Source organism: Peromyscus maniculatus, chromosome 6, assembly GCF_049852395.1.
Source record: "Peromyscus maniculatus bairdii isolate BWxNUB_F1_BW_parent chromosome 6, HU_Pman_BW_mat_3.1, whole genome shotgun sequence".
NCBI lineage: Eukaryota > Metazoa > Chordata > Mammalia > Rodentia > Cricetidae > Peromyscus > Peromyscus maniculatus.
The window spans coordinates 13,120,539-13,139,653 of record NC_134857.1 but is presented as its reverse complement, the minus strand read 5'-3'; the positions used below and the strand labels follow the sequence as shown (position 1 = coordinate 13,139,653).

General features: G+C 48.1%; 1 protein-coding gene across 9 annotated transcripts in view; it reads right to left on the bottom strand.

Moving 5' to 3' along the window:
* Nucleotides 1-19,115, bottom strand: part of Fndc3b (fibronectin type III domain containing 3B) — a 305,735-nt gene that overhangs the window by 47,256 nt on the left and 239,364 nt on the right. For all 9 annotated transcript variants that reach the window (XM_076573956.1, XM_076573957.1, XM_076573959.1 and 6 more), the window contains 4 exons: nt 5,354-5,478; nt 3,870-4,044; nt 2,293-2,379; nt 752-890 (listed from right to left, as the gene is read on the bottom strand). In XM_076573956.1, coding sequence (XP_076430071.1) covers nt 752-890; nt 2,293-2,379; nt 3,870-4,044; nt 5,354-5,478 — 526 coding nt within the window. The remainder of the gene's footprint in view (nt 1-751; nt 891-2,292; nt 2,380-3,869; nt 4,045-5,353; nt 5,479-19,115) is intronic.

The following is a 19,115-nucleotide window of genomic DNA, read 5'->3' as shown; positions in this document are numbered from 1 at the left end:
GCCTGAGCTTGGTCTCTGGTGATGGTCTCTGCATTAAACTGCACCCCACATACAGTACCTTTAGAACTCTAAATTTTTCTGTTTTGCCTTTCACTTTCTATTTATGCATATTCTTACATGACATTAGTGCAAAACACATGTCTTAACCACTTTACATATAATCACAAATGTTACAACCATGCAGTAATATGCATCTCCCTGAAATGACCCACACTGTAGAGATGAACTTCAATGTCCTCCCAGGTTATCTCAGACCAAGTGAAAAATCCTGAAGCTCAGGGTGGTGGTCACATAACAAACAACAAAAAAACAGAATTCTTCCTATTTTATTGTAACACTTTGCAAGTTAAAAAAAACTACATACCTAAATTTGAAATCTCAGTATTAATTGAAAAATATTTTTCTAATAAAATTTTCAAGGTGAGTCATTAAAGAATGAATTATCTAATCATGAATCCTGAGACTCAAATCAACAATGCATTTAAATAAGGAGGAAAACTGTAATATAAGAAAATTATGGAACAAATTAAATATTCTTAAAATTGTTCATTTAGAGAGTCAGTCCCCTAAAGTCTGGCCATACATTAGAACCATTGCTTTCTCCAGACCTCAGCATGCTTCTCACACACGTATAACACATGCATGACGCCCTCACACATGGTATTATGTCTCTGTGTTTGATTTGTCACTACTGAAGTTAAAATGAGTCACAAGGGAACAGCAGTCGCTGTCAGAGCAGAAGAGTACGTACCCCACTTGACACTGAAGCCATGAGACGTGACGGGCCCTTTAAGGAGGGGTCTGGTCGGGGGTCCAGGTCTGTCAGGGCTGGTTGTGCACACCAGGACCTCGCTCGGGCAGCTTCTCCCTTCCATGTTAGAGGCAGTCAGCTGGAACGCAGCCATGAGAAGAGAGCACACCCAAGTTACAGGCTACAATTAAGTCAGTAGTGTCTTTGTAACATTGCAAGGTCAGATACATAGACTCTGATACATCCAACCATCCATCCATTCATGTTTTCTTTCTTCAGACCGATGATTTAAGTGTTTGTGATCACTTATTTTGCTTATAATTTGGTTATTAACAATTAAAAATAAAACTATAAGGTAGGTTTTAGCTAAAGATATTTGTATGTCCTTACAAGAGGAAATACAAGCCTAGGTTAATGGTACACGCCTGTAATCCTAGCATGTGGGAGGTGGAGGCAAGATAACTGTCAATTTGAAACCATTCTAGGCTACGTAGCAAGTTCCAGGCAATTCTGGAATACAGAGTAAGGCCATGTTTAATAAAGGAGGAGGAAGAGGAGGCTGTAGTGGCAGCATATATAAAATCAGTTTGTTCCCACCCTTCTGTGCTCTGATGAAAAGAAAACATGGATAAACCCGACAAAAACTTAGTTATGGAAGAGTCAGACAGTGCCACCTGGTGGAGAATGTCAGCAGTACAGCTATGCTCTGGGAGCCAACATTGGTATTTTTAGCATACCAAAAACAATTATATTCCTCAAATAGTCAGTCACAACATTCTGCTTGATAATTTAACAAATACTGGAGTGACTACATGCCAAATTAAATTACTTAGCCCTAAAATTAGAGATGGGAGGGGAAACCTCAGGGTATATGAGGAAGAAGGGTGCCATGCACAGGGCCAACACAGGATGCTGTGGGATAGGAGGAGGCACTCATGAGCGACACAGAGCAGCCTTCCCAGATCACTATGCGGACATTAGTGGTGGCAGTTCTCAACCTGTAGGTCACATCAGATATCCTGCATATCACACGTTTACATTCCGATTCATAACAGTAGCAAAATTACAGCTATGAAGTAGCAATGAAATAATTTTATGGTTGGGGTCAGCACAGCATGTGGAACCGTGTTAAGGGGTCGCGGCATCAGGAAGGTTGAGAACCCCTGGCCTAAGCTGCGGAAGGGGTTGGAAAAGGGAGAGAAACAACAGGCACAGAGCGAGCAGAGGGCACTGGACAGCCAGGGCATTTGAGGACAAGCGGCACAGGGAGGCAGCAATCGCCAGGAAGGGCAGGGACACACAGCCGCAGGTCAGGGGCCTCCCGGCTGGACACCGCCCTCGCTGTAACAGCATCTTCTCGCGCGGTTTTCTGTCTAGAAACCAGACTTTCAAATTTAAATATGGTGGGTGCTAGGAGGTGTGTGTGTGCTACTCTGAAGGTGCTGTCCATTTCAGTCCCTTTCTGGCCGGCAGACTGCACTGGAAACGGAAGTGGAGAAACACTATACAGTCAGTGTTCGCACCCAGGCAGTAAGACTCACCCTGAATTTGTACTGCGTGCTTCTTTTGAGATTTTTCACAGTACAGGTTAGATCTTCTCCACTGTACTTTGGGTGGAAATGGTTATCCTGAAAAGGCAAAGCCAGAAAGAGTCATCAGAATCATAACATCGGGGCCTCAAATTCCAAAGAACCCAGAGCTTTTTACTGTGGCTTCCTATCTCCACCAGTGAGCCTGGAGGCTGGCAGCCACTGTTAACGGAGCATCAGAGTCCACCGTGCCATGGACAGCTTTCTAAATTCAGGTCTCATCTGTCACCCGGCAGTGTAGCCTGGCTCTGGCCAACTGTGTATGACAGAGCAGTAAGTGCTTGAAATATTTTCATTTAACAATTAATTTGTCCTGAGAAAAGCCTGTTGATTGGGAGGCTGACATTGCAAACACTGTGCAATAGCAGGCAGGCAAGGTTCCTGAGCTAGAGCGCTCTCTTCTGGCTAAGGGAGAAAGCACAGCTTGGGTGGGGAAGGACATTCTCCTTTAAGGGTAGACCTTACTGCTGTAGGTGAATACACTGAATTCCTTCCATAGTGTTCTCCATCCTCTCTCCCTCTGTCCTCCCTCCCAGGCAACTTCTGTGTATCAGGATCCCTTCCGGCTCAAGAGAATCAGCCTTGCGAAAAGGCATACAGAACCTGGTCCACAAGACACTTACATGTCACCTAAAGAAGGCAATCGAAAAAATAAAACCCTACACACACAGCAGGCATGCACGCCACATGGTGTTGTGGGCTGAGAAGGCATACGAAGGCAAGAGGCAGGCTGCTGGAGCTCCTGAGATGCCGCCACAGCAGAAGGGGTTGACCAAGTACAGTAGCCACATGTGGCTCTTGGGATTCAAACTCAATACAATTAAAAGTACAGCTGCTTTGGTCATAGCCATCTTTCAAATGCTCACAGCCACACGTCCTACATAAACTATGGGATGTGTCTACCACTGCACAGAGTTCTACACAACAGAGACGTTCCAGAGTGGTCAGGCAAGGCTGTCCTAGGAGGATATTTGCTGAGCTGTGAGAAGAGACCCAAAGGAAACCAGGGAAGTGAGCTCCCTGCAGGAAGACACAGGAAACACAAGTCCACAACGCCAGGGCACAGCGGGAAAGTAACAAGGGCAGAGACAAAACCCAAGCACACAGGGCCAGTGGGGTGGGCATCAGGACAGGAGAGCTGTGGCCCCTCTGCAAGAGGGTGGCCGGGTGGCTGTGCTCTGGACAGCGATCAAAGAACACAAGGATGCTGCTGGGGCCCAGCTGAGGGGCCTCTGCGGTCGCCCAAGGCAAGGGGAAGGCTGTGCCTAGGAGGCCTTCTTAGCTGTGGAGACGGTGAACATTTGCTAGATTTCTGGATAATTTTGAAGGAAAGTTTGAAAAGATTTTCTGTTGATTATATCTGGGGTCATGGGATGAGTCCAGCTGAAAGGACCAGAAGCCATTTGCTGAGCTGCAGAAGGGCACTTTGACGTGCACAGCAATGATGGCCGTGGTAGAAACAGAGTGGCCTTGACTTTGGGTAGGAAAGTGCCATGATGCTCTGTAGATCCAGAGGCCGCACGACTCACATTTTCATCCTCCTGGATGTCCAGGGTGTAGGTAATCACTTCCTCAGGTGAGCAGCCTTCTGGTCTGTTCCATTGCAGTGTGATCCAGGTGACGCCAGCTCGGACGAGCCTGGGTGCTGAAGGCATCTGTGGGATGTTACCCAGTGTATAGCACACCACCTCCTGGCTGTATCCACTGCAGAGGAATGAACAGAGGAGACATCAGTGAGATGCTTCCCAGTGTATAGCACACCACCTCCTGGCTGTATCCACTGCAGAGGAATGAACAGAGGAGACATCAGTGAGATGTTTCCCAGTGCATAGCACACCACCTCCTGGCTGTATCCACTGCAGAGGAACGAACACAGGAGACATCAGGGGATGCTTCCCAGTGTAGAGAACACCACCTCCCATCAGGACCATGTCAGGAGTGCCCGCATTTTAGAAGTGGGATAGTATGCCTCTACCTAGCCCCACTGGTGTGTGGTGGAAAAGGATCCTGTACACAGGACATTTCCCACCGCAGCTCTCAACTGTTCCACTGTGCCCCCATTGCCTGCATTTCACAAAGGCTCTCCAGCTGTAACAAAACTGGCTTCTGATTTCATCTCCCTCAAAAATATAGCACGGCACCACATTTATCAAGGTAAGAGCAGCGGCTACCAAAAGACTTCACACGAATGTGTGTACAGACAAGTCATGTTGTTGCAGGATCATGAGTTTTACAAACTGTTTTCCAAGTCTGTGGTGCTCCTAACTCATTTAAAAATTCCTGAACAATAGAATCCTGTATCGCTCCAACTTTTCTAGTTAGAAAACTCTGAAGCTACTGCTTCTTAGGCACCAGGAGCGGTTCTAAAAGTCTGTGATGTTACAGAGGGGTTCTCCAGGCTGGGCAGCTAACCGCTTAGTCTAAGGTGCCGCCAGGAAATGACAAGACTTTTCCCTTGATCGAGAGTTACCCAGCAAGAACTGAGACATGGTCTTTTTTCAAAGCCCCTTAATCAACAGGCTCCTTGGTTAGGCCCCCCCTTCCCCTCCTCCTGCAGCCTGGAGACACCTGCAGACAGGCAGCCCGGTTTCCCCTGATGCTGTGACCCTGGAGACACCTGCAGACAGGCAGCCCTGTTTCCCTGATGCTGTGACTTGAGGACAATGGTCTCTCTGCGGCATTTTCTTCGTATCAGAGACAGTCACACAAATGAAAAGGAAAGGCCTGGAGGACAGGCGCATTGCCACGTGACACAGAACAAGGAGCGGGCGCTGGTCTGGGCGGACGCCCAAGAGCATGGCCTCCTTCACAACGCTCTACTGCCACCTTCCTCTTGGTCCCCAGAACCTCCAGTGGGCCTCTCAACACAGCCGAGGCTGAGTAAGGTCAGAGCGCTCTGTCACCTCAGAGGCCTTCTCCCTCCTCAGAATGGCCTCCTCCAACCTTCAGGCAATGTGAGAGACAGCCAGAACCATGCCTTGAAGCTGAAGGGCCGGAAGAAGAGACGCCATACCTGGTGCCGATGTCATTCCGAGCAGCAAGCCTGAACGTGTAGCCCATGGCTGGACAGAGTTTTGTCAGCTTGCAGTGCTTCTGGTTCCCAAAGAAACACTGTCTGAAGCCACTGTTTCTCTTTCCCTGGAAGAGCAGAGGCGAGTCGGCATTATTCTCTAGCAGAGAGGCACTCAGCACACTGCACTCTTAATTTTCCTGTTTATTATCATCATTAGACTTGTTGACTCATTCACTTAAAAACTTTAAAAATTATTGTACAAACAAATGGGGGTTTGCTGTGACATTTCCAAATGGATGTAATTTAAAAAAGCAAATGACTATAAGAAAATGAAGAAATATTTAAACAACTGCTGAAATTTCTAGTTTGGGTGAACTAACAACAGGAAGGGCATCCAGAGAGGGCCCATGTTGACCACAGAGCACCCACAGGGACGACTCACCCTGACACCGAAGCCACTCAGACCTGCCACAGGCCCAGAGCTCTTCGGACTTGCATTTCTCGCAGGGTTTTAGTTGACAGTATCAGAAGGTCTTTTCAGACACAGGACAATGTGGCAATAAGGACCGCGACTGCTAAGGTCTCCCTCACTTGGGTTGGTGGTCATGGCCAGTAGAGCATGTGAGTTTCTGACAGAGCCGAGGATCGCCACCTTGGAAGGGGCCTGGCCTTTCTCAGGAGTCCTCCCACACCCCAAGGACCCGTCCCTGCAGCTGAACACCAGGCAGGTGTTTCTTGTCTCTTCTGTCACAGTGGCCTAAACCCCTTGACACACATTACAGTGATAGTGAGCTGTTTGTTTACAGATCCCTAAATCCTGGTCACAAGCCTTTGAATCATCTGTCCACATCTGTTTTCTTCCCAAAAGAGCTCGACCACTATGCATAGACTTGAACGTCAGTGTCTGATGAGCTTGGAACACTGGTTGAAAGACTATGTACACCTCCTGCCCCCATGCCACGCCCCCTCCCCACGCTGTAGTCATTCTAAGTTTCTTATGAATATGTGTCAAGTTTGTTGGAATACATTGCTGGCTGGTTAGAGGTCTCCCATAGTCTGGCTTCTTTCTCTAAACTCAACAGTATGGAAACTCCCTCAGGGCTTCCTGCCCTCTCCCTGCCCTTATCTGGAGAATGCTCCTGGGCCTGGAGGACTGACCTTATCTGAAAGTTGTTTCTAAACCAGATGCCTGCCTCTAAAACCAGATTCCTGACTCATCTTTGGCTTGACCTTTGACCCAGATCCCTGCTAGAAGACTTGTGCTAGGAGGCTCTGCTGCAGGACCCCACTGCCACGTACAAAGCCTGCGACAGGAGCGTGCCACCTAATGTAAGTGAAGTCTGTCCCCAGGCTCCCCAATCCTATTTGCTCCTTATAGTCTGGAATTAAGTTGAGCTGATTCACTGAAATCCGTCTCCCGGAGGGCTGTCTCCGTTCATGCTCATGGGCCGCATACAAAGCTTTCTGTCTCCCCTTCTGCCTCTTTCCCCTCTCAGACTGAGGCCAACACCAAGAGGGAAGGAGGCCCCCACACAAGTTCTTTTATGTAAAAAGAAAGACACATAGGACGTCCGTCTTTTGACCTGGGAACTGAACCCGTTTCTATACACCATAGGCAAACGTTCTACCACAGACTCATTCCCAATCCCCACACTCCATGTTCTTCTAAGACAGGGTCTCCATAGTTTTTCAAGCTGGCCTTGAACTTGTGACCCTCCCTCACTAACCTCCTGAGTAGCTGGGTTATAGCCTAAGTTACTAGGTTGAGTCCTCAAGTGAGGTCTCATAGTACCACATTTAAGGAAAAAGACCATTTAAATTGGGCCATGTTCAGAGACATAGAAATTCATATAAGGATTTTTCTAGAACAATATTTTCATTCATAATGCATATCTTATTATCTTACTAATTGCCCATGAAAACAAACAAGCAAACGCACTAGTCTGGCATGGTGGTGTTCACATACAATCCCAGCCTCTTGAGGTACAGGCAAGAAGATCTACATAAATTTGGGGCCAGCCTGGCCCCAAACATATTGAATTTGAGGTTATCTAGGGCTACAGAGGAAGATTCTGTTTCAAACAAAACAATGCAAGCTCACATATAACTAACAAATCCACAACAGATCTAACATTCTCACTGAGTCCAGAGACTCCAGGAATATTCTGAAACTCTCAAATTACTTCTATAGCATGAAGCAGCAGGCAGTTTTCTTCTAGGCCAATTCACGCATCTCCTTCTGGGAAGCAGGCTCCGAACATAGACTGTGAGAATGTATTCTAGGTGACATGTAATCAAAATCAAACGCCTAGAGCAGACAGCTGAAACTCAGCAGTGGAAACCACACTGCTCACAGCTCCTTCCCAAGCAAGACGGCGCTGTCTCTGACAGAAACCCTGATGGCCCTTAAGATTCAAAGTTCATTTTGTCAAGGGTTCAAAATACATTCAGGTCCAACTATGGACAGATGGAGGATAGACAGTGGAGTATTTTCCATCGTGACTGAGCGAAGTCATCGTGTGCTGGACCTTTGCTGACTGTCACCTTGAGTGCTAAGGTTGGTGTAGTAGATTTAGTCATAGAAAATTGTGCATCTATTTGCCTGATTGTGCCCAAGGCCTCACTACACGGCATGAGTGTTTCATCCAGTGTGTTTGTACTCATTTCAGTAGTACCAGATCTGCCTTTCTTCTGCCTCCCTTCCTGAACTCCGAGTAAACGGGGTGAGAAAGGCACGCCTCGCCAATGAGGCTGTTAACGGTTCCAAACCTTGGCTTCCCCTCAGTGCCTCATTTTCCCTTTCTCTGCTCGGCCTCCATTATCCATTTCTGGTACTTAGAACTGTAGCCAGTAAATAAAAGCCAGTCTTTGCTTACTAGGCAGTTTGCTGTAATATATAAAGGCCATACTGTCTATGACTTAAATCAGGAGGAGTGGTAGGTAGCATTCTCCTTTCAAATGGAAAGGAGAGGTGGCTGAGGTGTTCACATGGGACCTGGGAATGGAAACATCCCTCTGCCTTTGAAGAGCAGCAGCCCGGCGACTTTAGACATAGTATTCAGATGTTCCTTCTTATTTATTTTTCCCTTTACATTATGTGTGTTTGTGTGTGAGGGTGGGCTTGTGCATGGGAGTGCAGTTCTTGTTATGGACAGAAGGGGGCGTCAGATCTCCTGGGACTGGAGTCAAGGATGGGAGGCATGGTGTGGGTGTGGGCACTGGACGCAGGTCTTCAGCAGGCCATGCGCTGCATGGCCGAGTTGTCCCTCTCCAGCCTCCAAGCTTTCTTTAATAACAATCCCTGAGATGTGCTACCGTGCAACTAGGACTTAGGAATATACAATATTTGTTGAGTTTGATCAGGTAATTAAGCTTTCCAGAGTTAAAGAATCGAAGCTTTTTAGAAGTCACCGAGGATAAAGCAAATCCAAGAGCAGGCAGGCCATCAAAATATTTCAGACAACAGAGAAGTGTTGGAATAAAAGAAAACATTCACATTAAAAACTGGGGGGGGGGGGGGAGCTGACATTCACAAAAGCTATTGCCCTTCCAAAAGGGGCCACCAGAGAAGTCAGGAAGGAGAGACCAGCCACGCAGGGACACACACGCATCTTGCTGGCCTGTCACCAGCCTGGCTTCCATACGGTGCGTAAGAAATGCAGTAAGTAGTATTGAAAGGGCAGAGAAAAAAGAGAGCCAACACCCCGATAACGTTTGTAACAGACCTCCCCCCGCATAACTACACAGGAGGCTTGGGGATGTTCACAACACCAGGAGATCGTGGGTTAGTAACAGCGACGGATGAAATTCTGTTTTCTGTTGGCAGCTGTAGACAGGATAAAAAACCCCAGCTAATGTCTGAGACAAAAGACTGGGAGATTCCAAAGAACTGACAGGAAGGATAATATGAACGCTTATGATTTTTTAAAATCAGAAATTAAATACGTAAAAGCTGTCACTGTCAGTGAGGGTTCACACTGTGTAGATCATGGCTTTCACATTTAATAGGATTCTGAGAGAGAGAAGCCTATGGCATGTTTTCTCTTCTAACAAACTCGAAGTGACACAGGATTGCTGCAATGTGTGTTACCTGGAAAACTTATTGTGTGTGTGTGTGTGTGTGTGTGTGTGCACATATCTGGAAGTGAGTGTGAGTGCAGAGCTGGAGGAGAGTCTTGGGTGCTGATCCTAGGCTCTGTCCACCCCCTTTCAGGGCAGTTTCTCAATGGGCCTAGACCTCGCTGACTTGGCTCAGCTCTCTGCCTCCTACCTTGGGGCTGGGACATCATGTTTTTAACGTGGTTTGTGGGAGTTGAACTCAGATCCTTACGCTTGCATAGCAAACATTCAACCTTCTTGGCCCAGGCAACTACCCCCCCCCCCGTCCCCCCCCCCCCCCCCCCCCCCCCCCGCCCAACTGAAGTCAGCCATTGCAAAGTTCTTTGCTACGATGGCCTTAATAAAATGAAATTTAAGACAAACTATACATGGCAGAGATTTTGAAGATTTTAAGAATTAGAGTACATTTTTCTCTTACCCCTTACTGCCTATTCAAATACTTCTATCTTTCTAATCTATAGTTAAAAATTAAAGTTGGTGATCTAGTAAGTTTATACCTTTAGAAAAGTAATTTATTTCCTCCTCCCCCAAAAGGGAACACTTTGCTGAACTGTGGTGAGTCACTCGAGGAAGGGGACACATGCTTCCGCTTCTCAGGAGCAATATCCCTAGGTATTTTAGCCCTGTCCTCATCAACAATCTGGTCAACCATGGGCAGCAGGACAGCCGTGACCAGGCCTAGTTCTGACCAGTCACCACTGCTGGGCGCTCCATGGTGTGGTGCACAGAGGAGACGAGGGTCCCCAGCAGCACTGGGACTTCGGCGGCTAGGTGCAGCAGGTCCTCTGAGCACACACAGTCTGGAGCAGCAGACGTGCAGACAGGCTCTGTGCTGTCCCTGGTAGAAACTGAATGACAAGTTTATCCCAACTGGAGAAATGAACAAGAGGAGCCAGGCTCCCAGCCCTGGTCAGTGTGAGGAAGACCTGGCCACTGGGCTATTGACCTACTTTGACATGAACTGAAATAACCCCTGCCATGTTCTGACCTGACTTCACTGCCAGTGCCTGTGAGTCCCAAAGAAAGGCTGTCTTTCAGGGTTCACTGGCTTGCTTCCGTTCATAAACTGCGGCAGGCACCCATGCTTGTTTCTACAGCTCACTCTGAGTTCATCCGAGGGCAGCGTTAATCTTTACTAGAATGTGAGACAGTCTTGGAGTGCAGACTGGGAGAAGACCAGCCTTGAGGTGCTTCACTTCCAAACCTGGGCTTCTTCCCTTTCCAAGTTCCATGATCCCTACCCCCTTCTAGCCCAATGGTGGCAGTTCATCACCCTGGGGAGCTATTTTCTGAGCAGGGCCCAGATGCTGCCCCCACCCCACAAACTCCTGGTGAAAGCCGCTCTCGAGGAAAAGGACTTGGACTTGCCAGCCAGCTGGCTTGTGTTCATGGCATCTTCAGACCTTCCTATTCCTGAGATCCCATCTCTGCTCTCTTTTCCTCTTCTCACGGAAGAAAAGCGCTGCTCAGCTCACCCCATCAACCCTGCAGTATGTCTGTGGAAGCCCGGTCACCGTAACAGTATCTGCTAGGCTGCACCCCTCATCTCAACTGGGTGAGCGATCGCTTCCCTAGATTTCGACACCCACATTCTAAAGGAGCCACCAGCTGCAGGGAGGGGAGTCACAGCCTTCTAACAGAACTGAACATGCGTGCTCAGTGTCTGCCTCCCCTCACGTTCACATTTGGCGGCGAGTCTTGATGACAGTGTGCATGTTATACTACATTCTTTGGGCTCCTGCTTTCAGAGGAACGGCAACGGCCTGCAACTTCTCTAAGTTGTTCGAGCAGGGATAGGTAAGGGCGAGAGGGGGGAGGTCAAGGAGGCGCCCATGTGGGCACACGGCAGAGCAGGACCTACCTCTGCAGACACGTTTAGGATGGATGGTCACCTTTCCCCACGGAGGGCAGATGTCTTACTACACACTTTATCTTAAAACGAAATTTGGGAATAAATTAAACTTGGAAGAGATTTTGAAGATTTTAAGAATTAGACTACATGTTTTCTCTTACCCTTTTACTGGTTATTTAAATATTTCTATCTTTCTAATCTATAGTTAAAAATTAAAGTTGGTGATTTAGTAAGTTTATACCTTTAGAAAAGTAATTTATTTCCTCCTCCCCCAAAAGGGAACACTTTGCTGAACTGTGGTGAGTCACCCGAGGAAGGGGACACACGCTTCCGCTTCTCAGGAGCAGCAGACACACAGAGGTGGGTCTGGCCCTCCAGAGAGGAGCACAGTGCCTTCCTTCCTGGGAACAGAGAAGAACCACTGAGGCATGCTCCTCCAGCTTCCTCAACTGTGCTGAGGACCTCGACCTGCCCTCTTACCAAATCCTGTTTGCACTCTCTCCCCCTCCCGCCTCTGCCTCTCTCTGTCTCTCTCTCTTTCCTGCCTCTGTCTCTCTGTGTGTGTCTCTCTCCCTCCTGCCTCTGTCTCTCTGTGTCTCTCTCTCTCTCCTGCCTCTGCCTCTCTCTGTCTCTCCCCCTCCTGCCTCTGCCTCTCTGTGTCTCTCTCTCTCTCCTGCCTCTGCCTCTCTCTGTCTCTCCCCCTCCTGCCTCTGCCTCTCTCTGTCTCTCTCTCCCTCCTGCCTATGCCTATGTCTCTCTCACTGTGACATGGTCTCACTACAGAGCTCTGGCTGGCCTGGAACATGCTCCCTGACTACATTTCTGATACTCCTTTCTCCTGCTCTTCCTTCTCTCCTGAACACACAACAGAAAAGAAGAAGGAAGAAAAAACATTTTGTGTTCAAACGTCTGTGATCTCCTACCTAACAGCCCAGGTCCAGTACCTAAGCATCTGGTAGCGTCTATCAGGACTCAAAGCAGTCAGAGAGGCTTTGACACAGGAAGTGTTTGGGACATGGAATGCTTTCATTCCCTATCTGTGCAAAAATGAAGTCATTCTCCAGGCCTTACATGTCCATAGGGGCGCATGTCTCTCAGAACCAAGCTTCTGGAACAGTGACAGACAGAGCCTCTGCCTCTCTGTAGGGACATTCACCTCACAATCATGACCACCCCGAGACTGCCATGCCGTGAGGAATCCCAAAGCCAGCAATGACCTCGGTACCAGAGAAGGAATCTGCCTCAGAGGACTGTGCTCAGTCAGTGAGCCCTCCCAGCCGAAACTCAAGATTTCACAGAGCTGACTGACTATTCCCTGAGCCCAATCCAATCCCTACTCCAGGATTCCTGAGCACACGAAAGAGACTGCAGTGCTGTGATGTTGTCGACCGGCAGAGTGTCACCTAGCACGCACCAAGACCTGGGTCTGATGCCCAGCACCTCATCAACGGGGCAACCCCACACATCTGCATCACTGCACATGGAGTGGCTGGCAGGGGGACCAGGAATTTAAAGACAAACTGGTCTATAAAACAACTGAGAGGCCAGCTTGAGACACACGAGTCTCGGTCTCAAAAATAACCACCTAACTGAAGAATGTGATTATTGCAAGCTATTATTATAGTCATCTCTTCTAGTTTCATACGCATTCATTCGATGCCCCTTGTCCTAATTTCAGCAAACTTATCAATATCCCTGCTTGCAGAAGACCACATGCCTCCCCTAACAGGTGTTCTGCTTTTGTATACCCTCGAATACACGCAAAGCCATCCAGTACCCTAAAGGACCTTTAAAATGGCCCCTTAAAATCACCGCAGATGCAAACAAGAGAGTCAAACTTCTGGATGCCAATGACTAATCCAAACTGCGCCTCCCTCCCCCCAGTAATGCAATTACTTCATCTAGAGAATTACAATTTAGACCAAAGAAAAATCCTGCTTTCTTTTTATAGTCCTGAGATGGAAACCAGAAACTCAGGCATGACAGACAAGCACTATACTACTGAGCTACATTCCCAGTCCCTGGGTTAAAACTTCTTAGCATGCCTTTCCAAGGTCTGAGCACAAACAAAACAGCTTTTCCCAGGCCCTCCACTTCTAAGTGGGCTCCCGGCTCTCTAAGAGTACACAATGGAAAAGAGTTCCAGGAGAAAAGGCAAATGACAGGAGGTCAGCCTGCCTGAAAACTGGTAGGGAGGTACATCAAAAAGTACTTGATTCTGTTTATAGGACCGGACTAATTTTTAAAGTTAAAATGTATTTAAAAACAGCATGTTACTGTTTGTGTTAATTTGTCAAAGAATGTAACAGAAAGACTGAGAACAGTCAAAAATCCTTTTTCAAGTAGTTTTTCCTCTACTGAACATCCTCGGAGCAGCTGTCTTCAGTTTGTGGGAAGACGGACTTTCTACAAGGGCTGGCTTTGGCTTCAGGAACTTAACACTTCTGGGCTAATTCCACACACATAATTCACAAGCATCCCAATTAATTCAGGCTCGTGTTTGCCTGCCAGAGTAACTCTGTACACCGCCGCGAGGGCTGTGGTGCCCTGGCTAACATTCCCAATGAGCTTGGCACCACCGGTACTGGAGGAGAGGATGCCCAACGAAACTGGCACCCACAGATGAAGCTGGCTGGTATTTTCAATTGCCTTGAAATTAACAGATTAGAAATGTCCCCTTGTTTATTTGTACATCTTCATTCTTGGCACACAAGAATGGGGGTGGATGGCAGAGTTGGAAGGATGCTTCCCATCCAAGTGTGAGGACCAGAGCTGCATCCCAGAATCCATCTAAGAAAAAAGAGTGTGGTGGCACTGGCTCATAATCCCAGAGCTGGGGACACAAAGACACAGAGATTCCCGCGGCTGTCGGTCCTACTTGTCTCAAAGACACAAAACAAAACAAGGTAGACAGAGCCTGAGGAATGGGACACCTGCCTCCATGCATGCCCACACGAATGCACACAACCAAGAACCCCAAGATGAGGGTGGAGACCCCACGGTGAACCAGCTCTCTCTGGCCACATGCTTATATCCTTCCGGGTGTCACCTCTTCCACTGTCCTGACTTCACTTTCCAGGGTGACTGTCTGCTAAGTAAGTTATAGGACAGTGACTGTGGTGTCCCTACTGTGTGGCTGTGTACGGGCTGTGGACACGGGCCACGTCACTGAGCTTGCTCTCTGCAGGAGTACAGTGTAATGTGACAGAAATGCAACTGAAAACCAAAGAAGTGAGTCTGCACTGGCCAGGACCCCGCCAGGTCTACGCTATGGTTCAGTCTGCTCATGCGTCTATATTTAGATGTTGTTCCAGAACTGGCAGACCCCAGGCAAATAGAAACATTGGCTTGAGATGTGCTCAGCAAACTAAGTAATAGGTGGGGTCTCATAAAGGGGAGCTGGGGACACTCCACATCTGGGTGGATTTACAAATTCTCTAGTGCCAGACTCCATTCTACCCTCACGCTGGTTCAGGAGACCTTTCCAAGACAAGTAGGGGTGGGGTGGCTTGTGGCTGCACACACTGAATAAACAGCTTACATTTCATGCCCAGGAACACTAGAGATTCACTTCACAGGAGAGGCTTGGTTACCTGAAACAGGCAGGGACAGTCGGGAAGTGCCTAGGTTCAGAGAGGCAGCGTGGCTGCACTACACATCTCTCCAGATCCTGGCATGGTCAAGGGCTTTGGAGACTGCCGTGCTGAGAATGTTCCAGTGAGTGGGGAAGGAAAGGAGCAGAGGCGGTTAACAAAAGCAGCAGCTGCCGGGGGTGGGGGATGGTTCCGGCCTACGGCACTCGAGGTGGCGTGTGCCCATGACATCAGTGTTGGAGAGCTGGGACAGGAGGTCACCTGGAGCGTGCTGGCCAGTCCGGCTGAACTGTGGAGCGCGAACGTTCAGTGAGAGCTCATGGCTCCAAAAATAGGGTGAAGAGATCAGAAAAGACATCAGATATCAACCTCTGGCCTCCACATGTTCACAGTGCGCGCGTGCGTGCGTGCGTGCGTGTGTGTGTGTGTGTGTGTGTGTGTGTGTGTGTGTATACACACACACAGAGTTGCCTTACAACTGATGTCTGAACTGAAGACTAGCTGGCTTGGCCCACCACACAAGGAAGGCTACAGTGCCTACCTTCTAGCTGGCCACCAGTAAACATGGCAGATAGAGCAGACAGAGGAGGTGCTAGGGATTGAGATGAATATTTGTGATTCCGGCAGAACCTTCCCACAAAGTCTGCTTCTAGTCCACAGCCCCATTCTGTGCATGCAACAAATAAAGAGAGAATCTGCCCAGTACCAGGATCCTAAAAGAGGGGCTCCTCTCCTTTCAACCGTGCTTCTGAGTTCTCAAGACCTCTGTGCTGAATAGTTTTATGCCAACGTGATACAAGCTACAGTCATCTGGAAGGAGAAACTTCAGCTGAGAAAATGCCTCCATAAGATCAGGTGAGCCCGGGGGCATTTTCTTATTTAGTGATTGGTTAGGGGAGGGGGGAGTTGTGCCATTGTGCGTGGTGCCATCCCTGGGCTGCTGGTCCTGGGTTCTAGAAGAAAGCAGTCTGGGCAAACCGCAAAAAGCAAGCCAGTAAGCAGCTCCCCTCCATGGCCTCTGCATCAGCTCCTGCCTCCAGGTCCCCGCCCTGCTTGAGTTCTGTCCTGACCTCCTTCAGGGATGAACAGTGACGTGGAACCCTAAGTCAAATAGACGCTCTCCTCCCCAGCTCGCTTTGCTTATGGTGTTTCATCATAGCAACAGTAACCCTAAGACAGCCTTCTTGGCTGGGTTTCTTCATCTGCATCTCTGGTTGGAGAAGCCACTCCGTGGCTCTCTTACAGCCCTGGCTGTGGTGGTAAGGACTTGTAATATGGCGAAACATTGCCATTTTACCAGAGAAGGTCTAGCTTACTGCACTGGAGCTAAAGATCAACTGTGATGGACTCATGCCCAGTGAGCCCTCGACCCGACCCTGTTCCCCACAGGTACAGTCACTGGAAAAGATCTAAGACTACATCTTCCCTTGACATTTCTAGCCAGATGCTGGCGCTGAGGGATGGAAACCAGGACTTCTGATTTCCTTCGTGGAGTAAAGGTAGTGTGGCATGCATGTACAAAAGTGTGTGTGTGTGTGTGTGTGTGTGTGTGTGTGTGTGTGTGTGTGAGAGAGAGAGAGGAGAGAGAGAGAGAGAGAGAGAGAGAGAGAGAGAGAGAGAGAGAGAGAGAGAGAGAATGAGTATGAAGGCCTATGTATGTAAATGTCCTTGCCACTGTAACGGAACCCCTGACAGAGGACAGTAGAGGGAGAGCTTGCTTCGGCTCATGGTCCCTCAGAATGGTAATGGTCTGATGGAGTTCATGTGAGGACCATGAGGAGGATGCTCTTCATCCTGGTACACCAGGAAGCAGAGAGAGCTGGACCAGACCTATGGGTAGGTATAAGCTTTGAAGGGCCACTACCTAGTTAGTATCTACGTCTATCAGCCAGGCCCTATGGCCTGTCTCCACAGCCTTCAGCTAACTACACTGCAAATGGGAGATGTAGTATTCAAAACAGCAGCCTGTGGAGGCCACTTCAGATTTAAACCATAGTAAGCTTTTACGTGGGTTTCGTGGAGCTCAGCACGTCACTCAGCTTGGCGGTGCTGCCCTGCTTGCATTCCTATGATAGCTGTCACTTGACAAAGAGTCACATGCAAATTCATTGTGACAAGAAGCACTCTGAGAGGTTATCAACTCCTGGGCCACACAAGTGACTAGTTAACAATAAATAAGTCACCAAATTCCTCCTGTGGAGGCAGCTCAAGCCTTCAATGAGCTGAGCTGTCGCTCAATCCCCAGAGATACTGAGGAGCTGCTCTGTGAGTCTGGACCACCCCAGATGGTTTGTGCACTGCAACCATGGATACAGCATGGACTGTGGTCTGTTAACAGAGCTCATGGGCTCTTCCTGCTCTGACCTTTTCTGTTCTCTTGTCTTAGTGCTCAGCATCTCTGGGTTTCCTTAAATGGCAGTCCATTCAGTTCCAGAGCTGTATAGGCTCCAGTCACTGGGAACACAGATGTGAGCTTTCATCCGACCAGCTTAGCCACATGTGAGAAGGTTCTCGGGAGCTTCAATCATCTCAACCCACAGAACTGTGCTGTGGATGATTGATTGATAAATAAAACGCTGACTAGCCAGTAGCCAGACAGGAAATATAGGCAGGACAAAGAGAGAGGAGAATTCTGGGAAGTGGAAGGCTGAGGTAGGGAGATGCTGCCAGCGGCCACTATGAGAAGATGTTAAGATACCGGTAAGCCACGAGCCACGTGGCAACTTACAGATTAATAGAAATGGGTTAATTTAAGATATGAGAACAGATAGCTAGAAGCCTGAGCCATTAGGCCAAACAGTTTAAATAATATAAGCATCTGTGTGTTTATTTTATAAGTGGGCTGTGGGACTGCAGGGGCTTGGCGGACCCAGAGAGAAGCTCTCCAGCCACAGAACTGGTTTTCTGGATCTTCCACAAACTCCCTCTGTGTCCCAACAGAAGCCAAGCCAGCCGCATTTGAACATCGGTCTATGTGTGCCCCGACAGCAGCAACCCTGTTTAAAGTCCTGGCAGAAGCCGGTCTACTCCCATACTGTCCTTCACCAGGGATTTACACACGGGAGGGGGTCACTGCACTAAATCCGCTGTGCTAAGTCATGTCAGCCAGTCATAAAGCAAGCGTGTCATAAGATAACAGACACTATCTCCCCACTGCAGAGACTGAGGCTCAGGGATAAAACTGATTGCTGAGGTACCGTGACCTACCAGGTCAGTACTTTCTCCCTAGTGAACACAAACACAGTCTCAGGAGATCCACAAGCACTCGGAGTGACTAGCTGAGTGCCACTGCACTCAAGTGTGCACACACGCACAGTATCAGAGTGCAACATTCAAGCTAAGTGTCCATCAACACTTCCTTTACAGAGCTCTCTTTTTTTCTAAAATAGAAAAAGTTCTTATTTAACCACAAAAGATACAACTTTTTAAAAAAGCTTTTATTTTATTTTATTTTTTTAAGAAAACGGGCAGTTCTTGGTCCATTCAGAAAGCTTTAGGCTGAGAAGGAATGTAGCTGGTGTGAATCTAAAGGCTCTCACCACTTTGTACCCTAACCTAGAGACCTCTGTAATCTCTTAGTCTGTAGTTAATCACTCCATGTGGCTAAATTTATGGGCTAATCACGTTAGCTATTAGTAGATAAATGCAAGAAGCTGGCCCTAAGAGTGTCCATGAGTAAGTCAATCCCCCATGCAGCAACTCCCTCCTGCCTCCACCACAGATTGCTGGGAGCTCCTCAAGCAGGAGGGAGCTCAGGGAGGATGGGCACAGACCTATGCAGGAACAGGGACCTTGTACTACTTCTTGTCTCTCACTCCCTCCCTTGGGAAGGAAGCTTTGTGCTGTGGATTATGCTCATTGTTAATGAAGAGTGGACAGGCCAGTAGCTGGGCCAGAAGCTGAGATTCACACCAGCTACCAGCTACATGTCTTCTCAGCCTAAAGCTTTCTGAATGGACCAAGAACTGCCCGTTTTCTTAAAAAAATAAATAAATAAAAGCTTTTTTTAAAAAGTTGTATCTTTTGTGGTTAAATAAGAACTTTTTCTATTTTAGAAAAAAAAAAGAGCTCTGTAAAGGAAGTGTTGATGGACACTTAGCTTAGTGAGAGAGCCAGACTGAGAATTCTGGGAAGGAGTCAGGAGTCACCAGCCAGACACAGAGGAAGCAAGATGAGAATGTCGCACTGAGATAAGGTA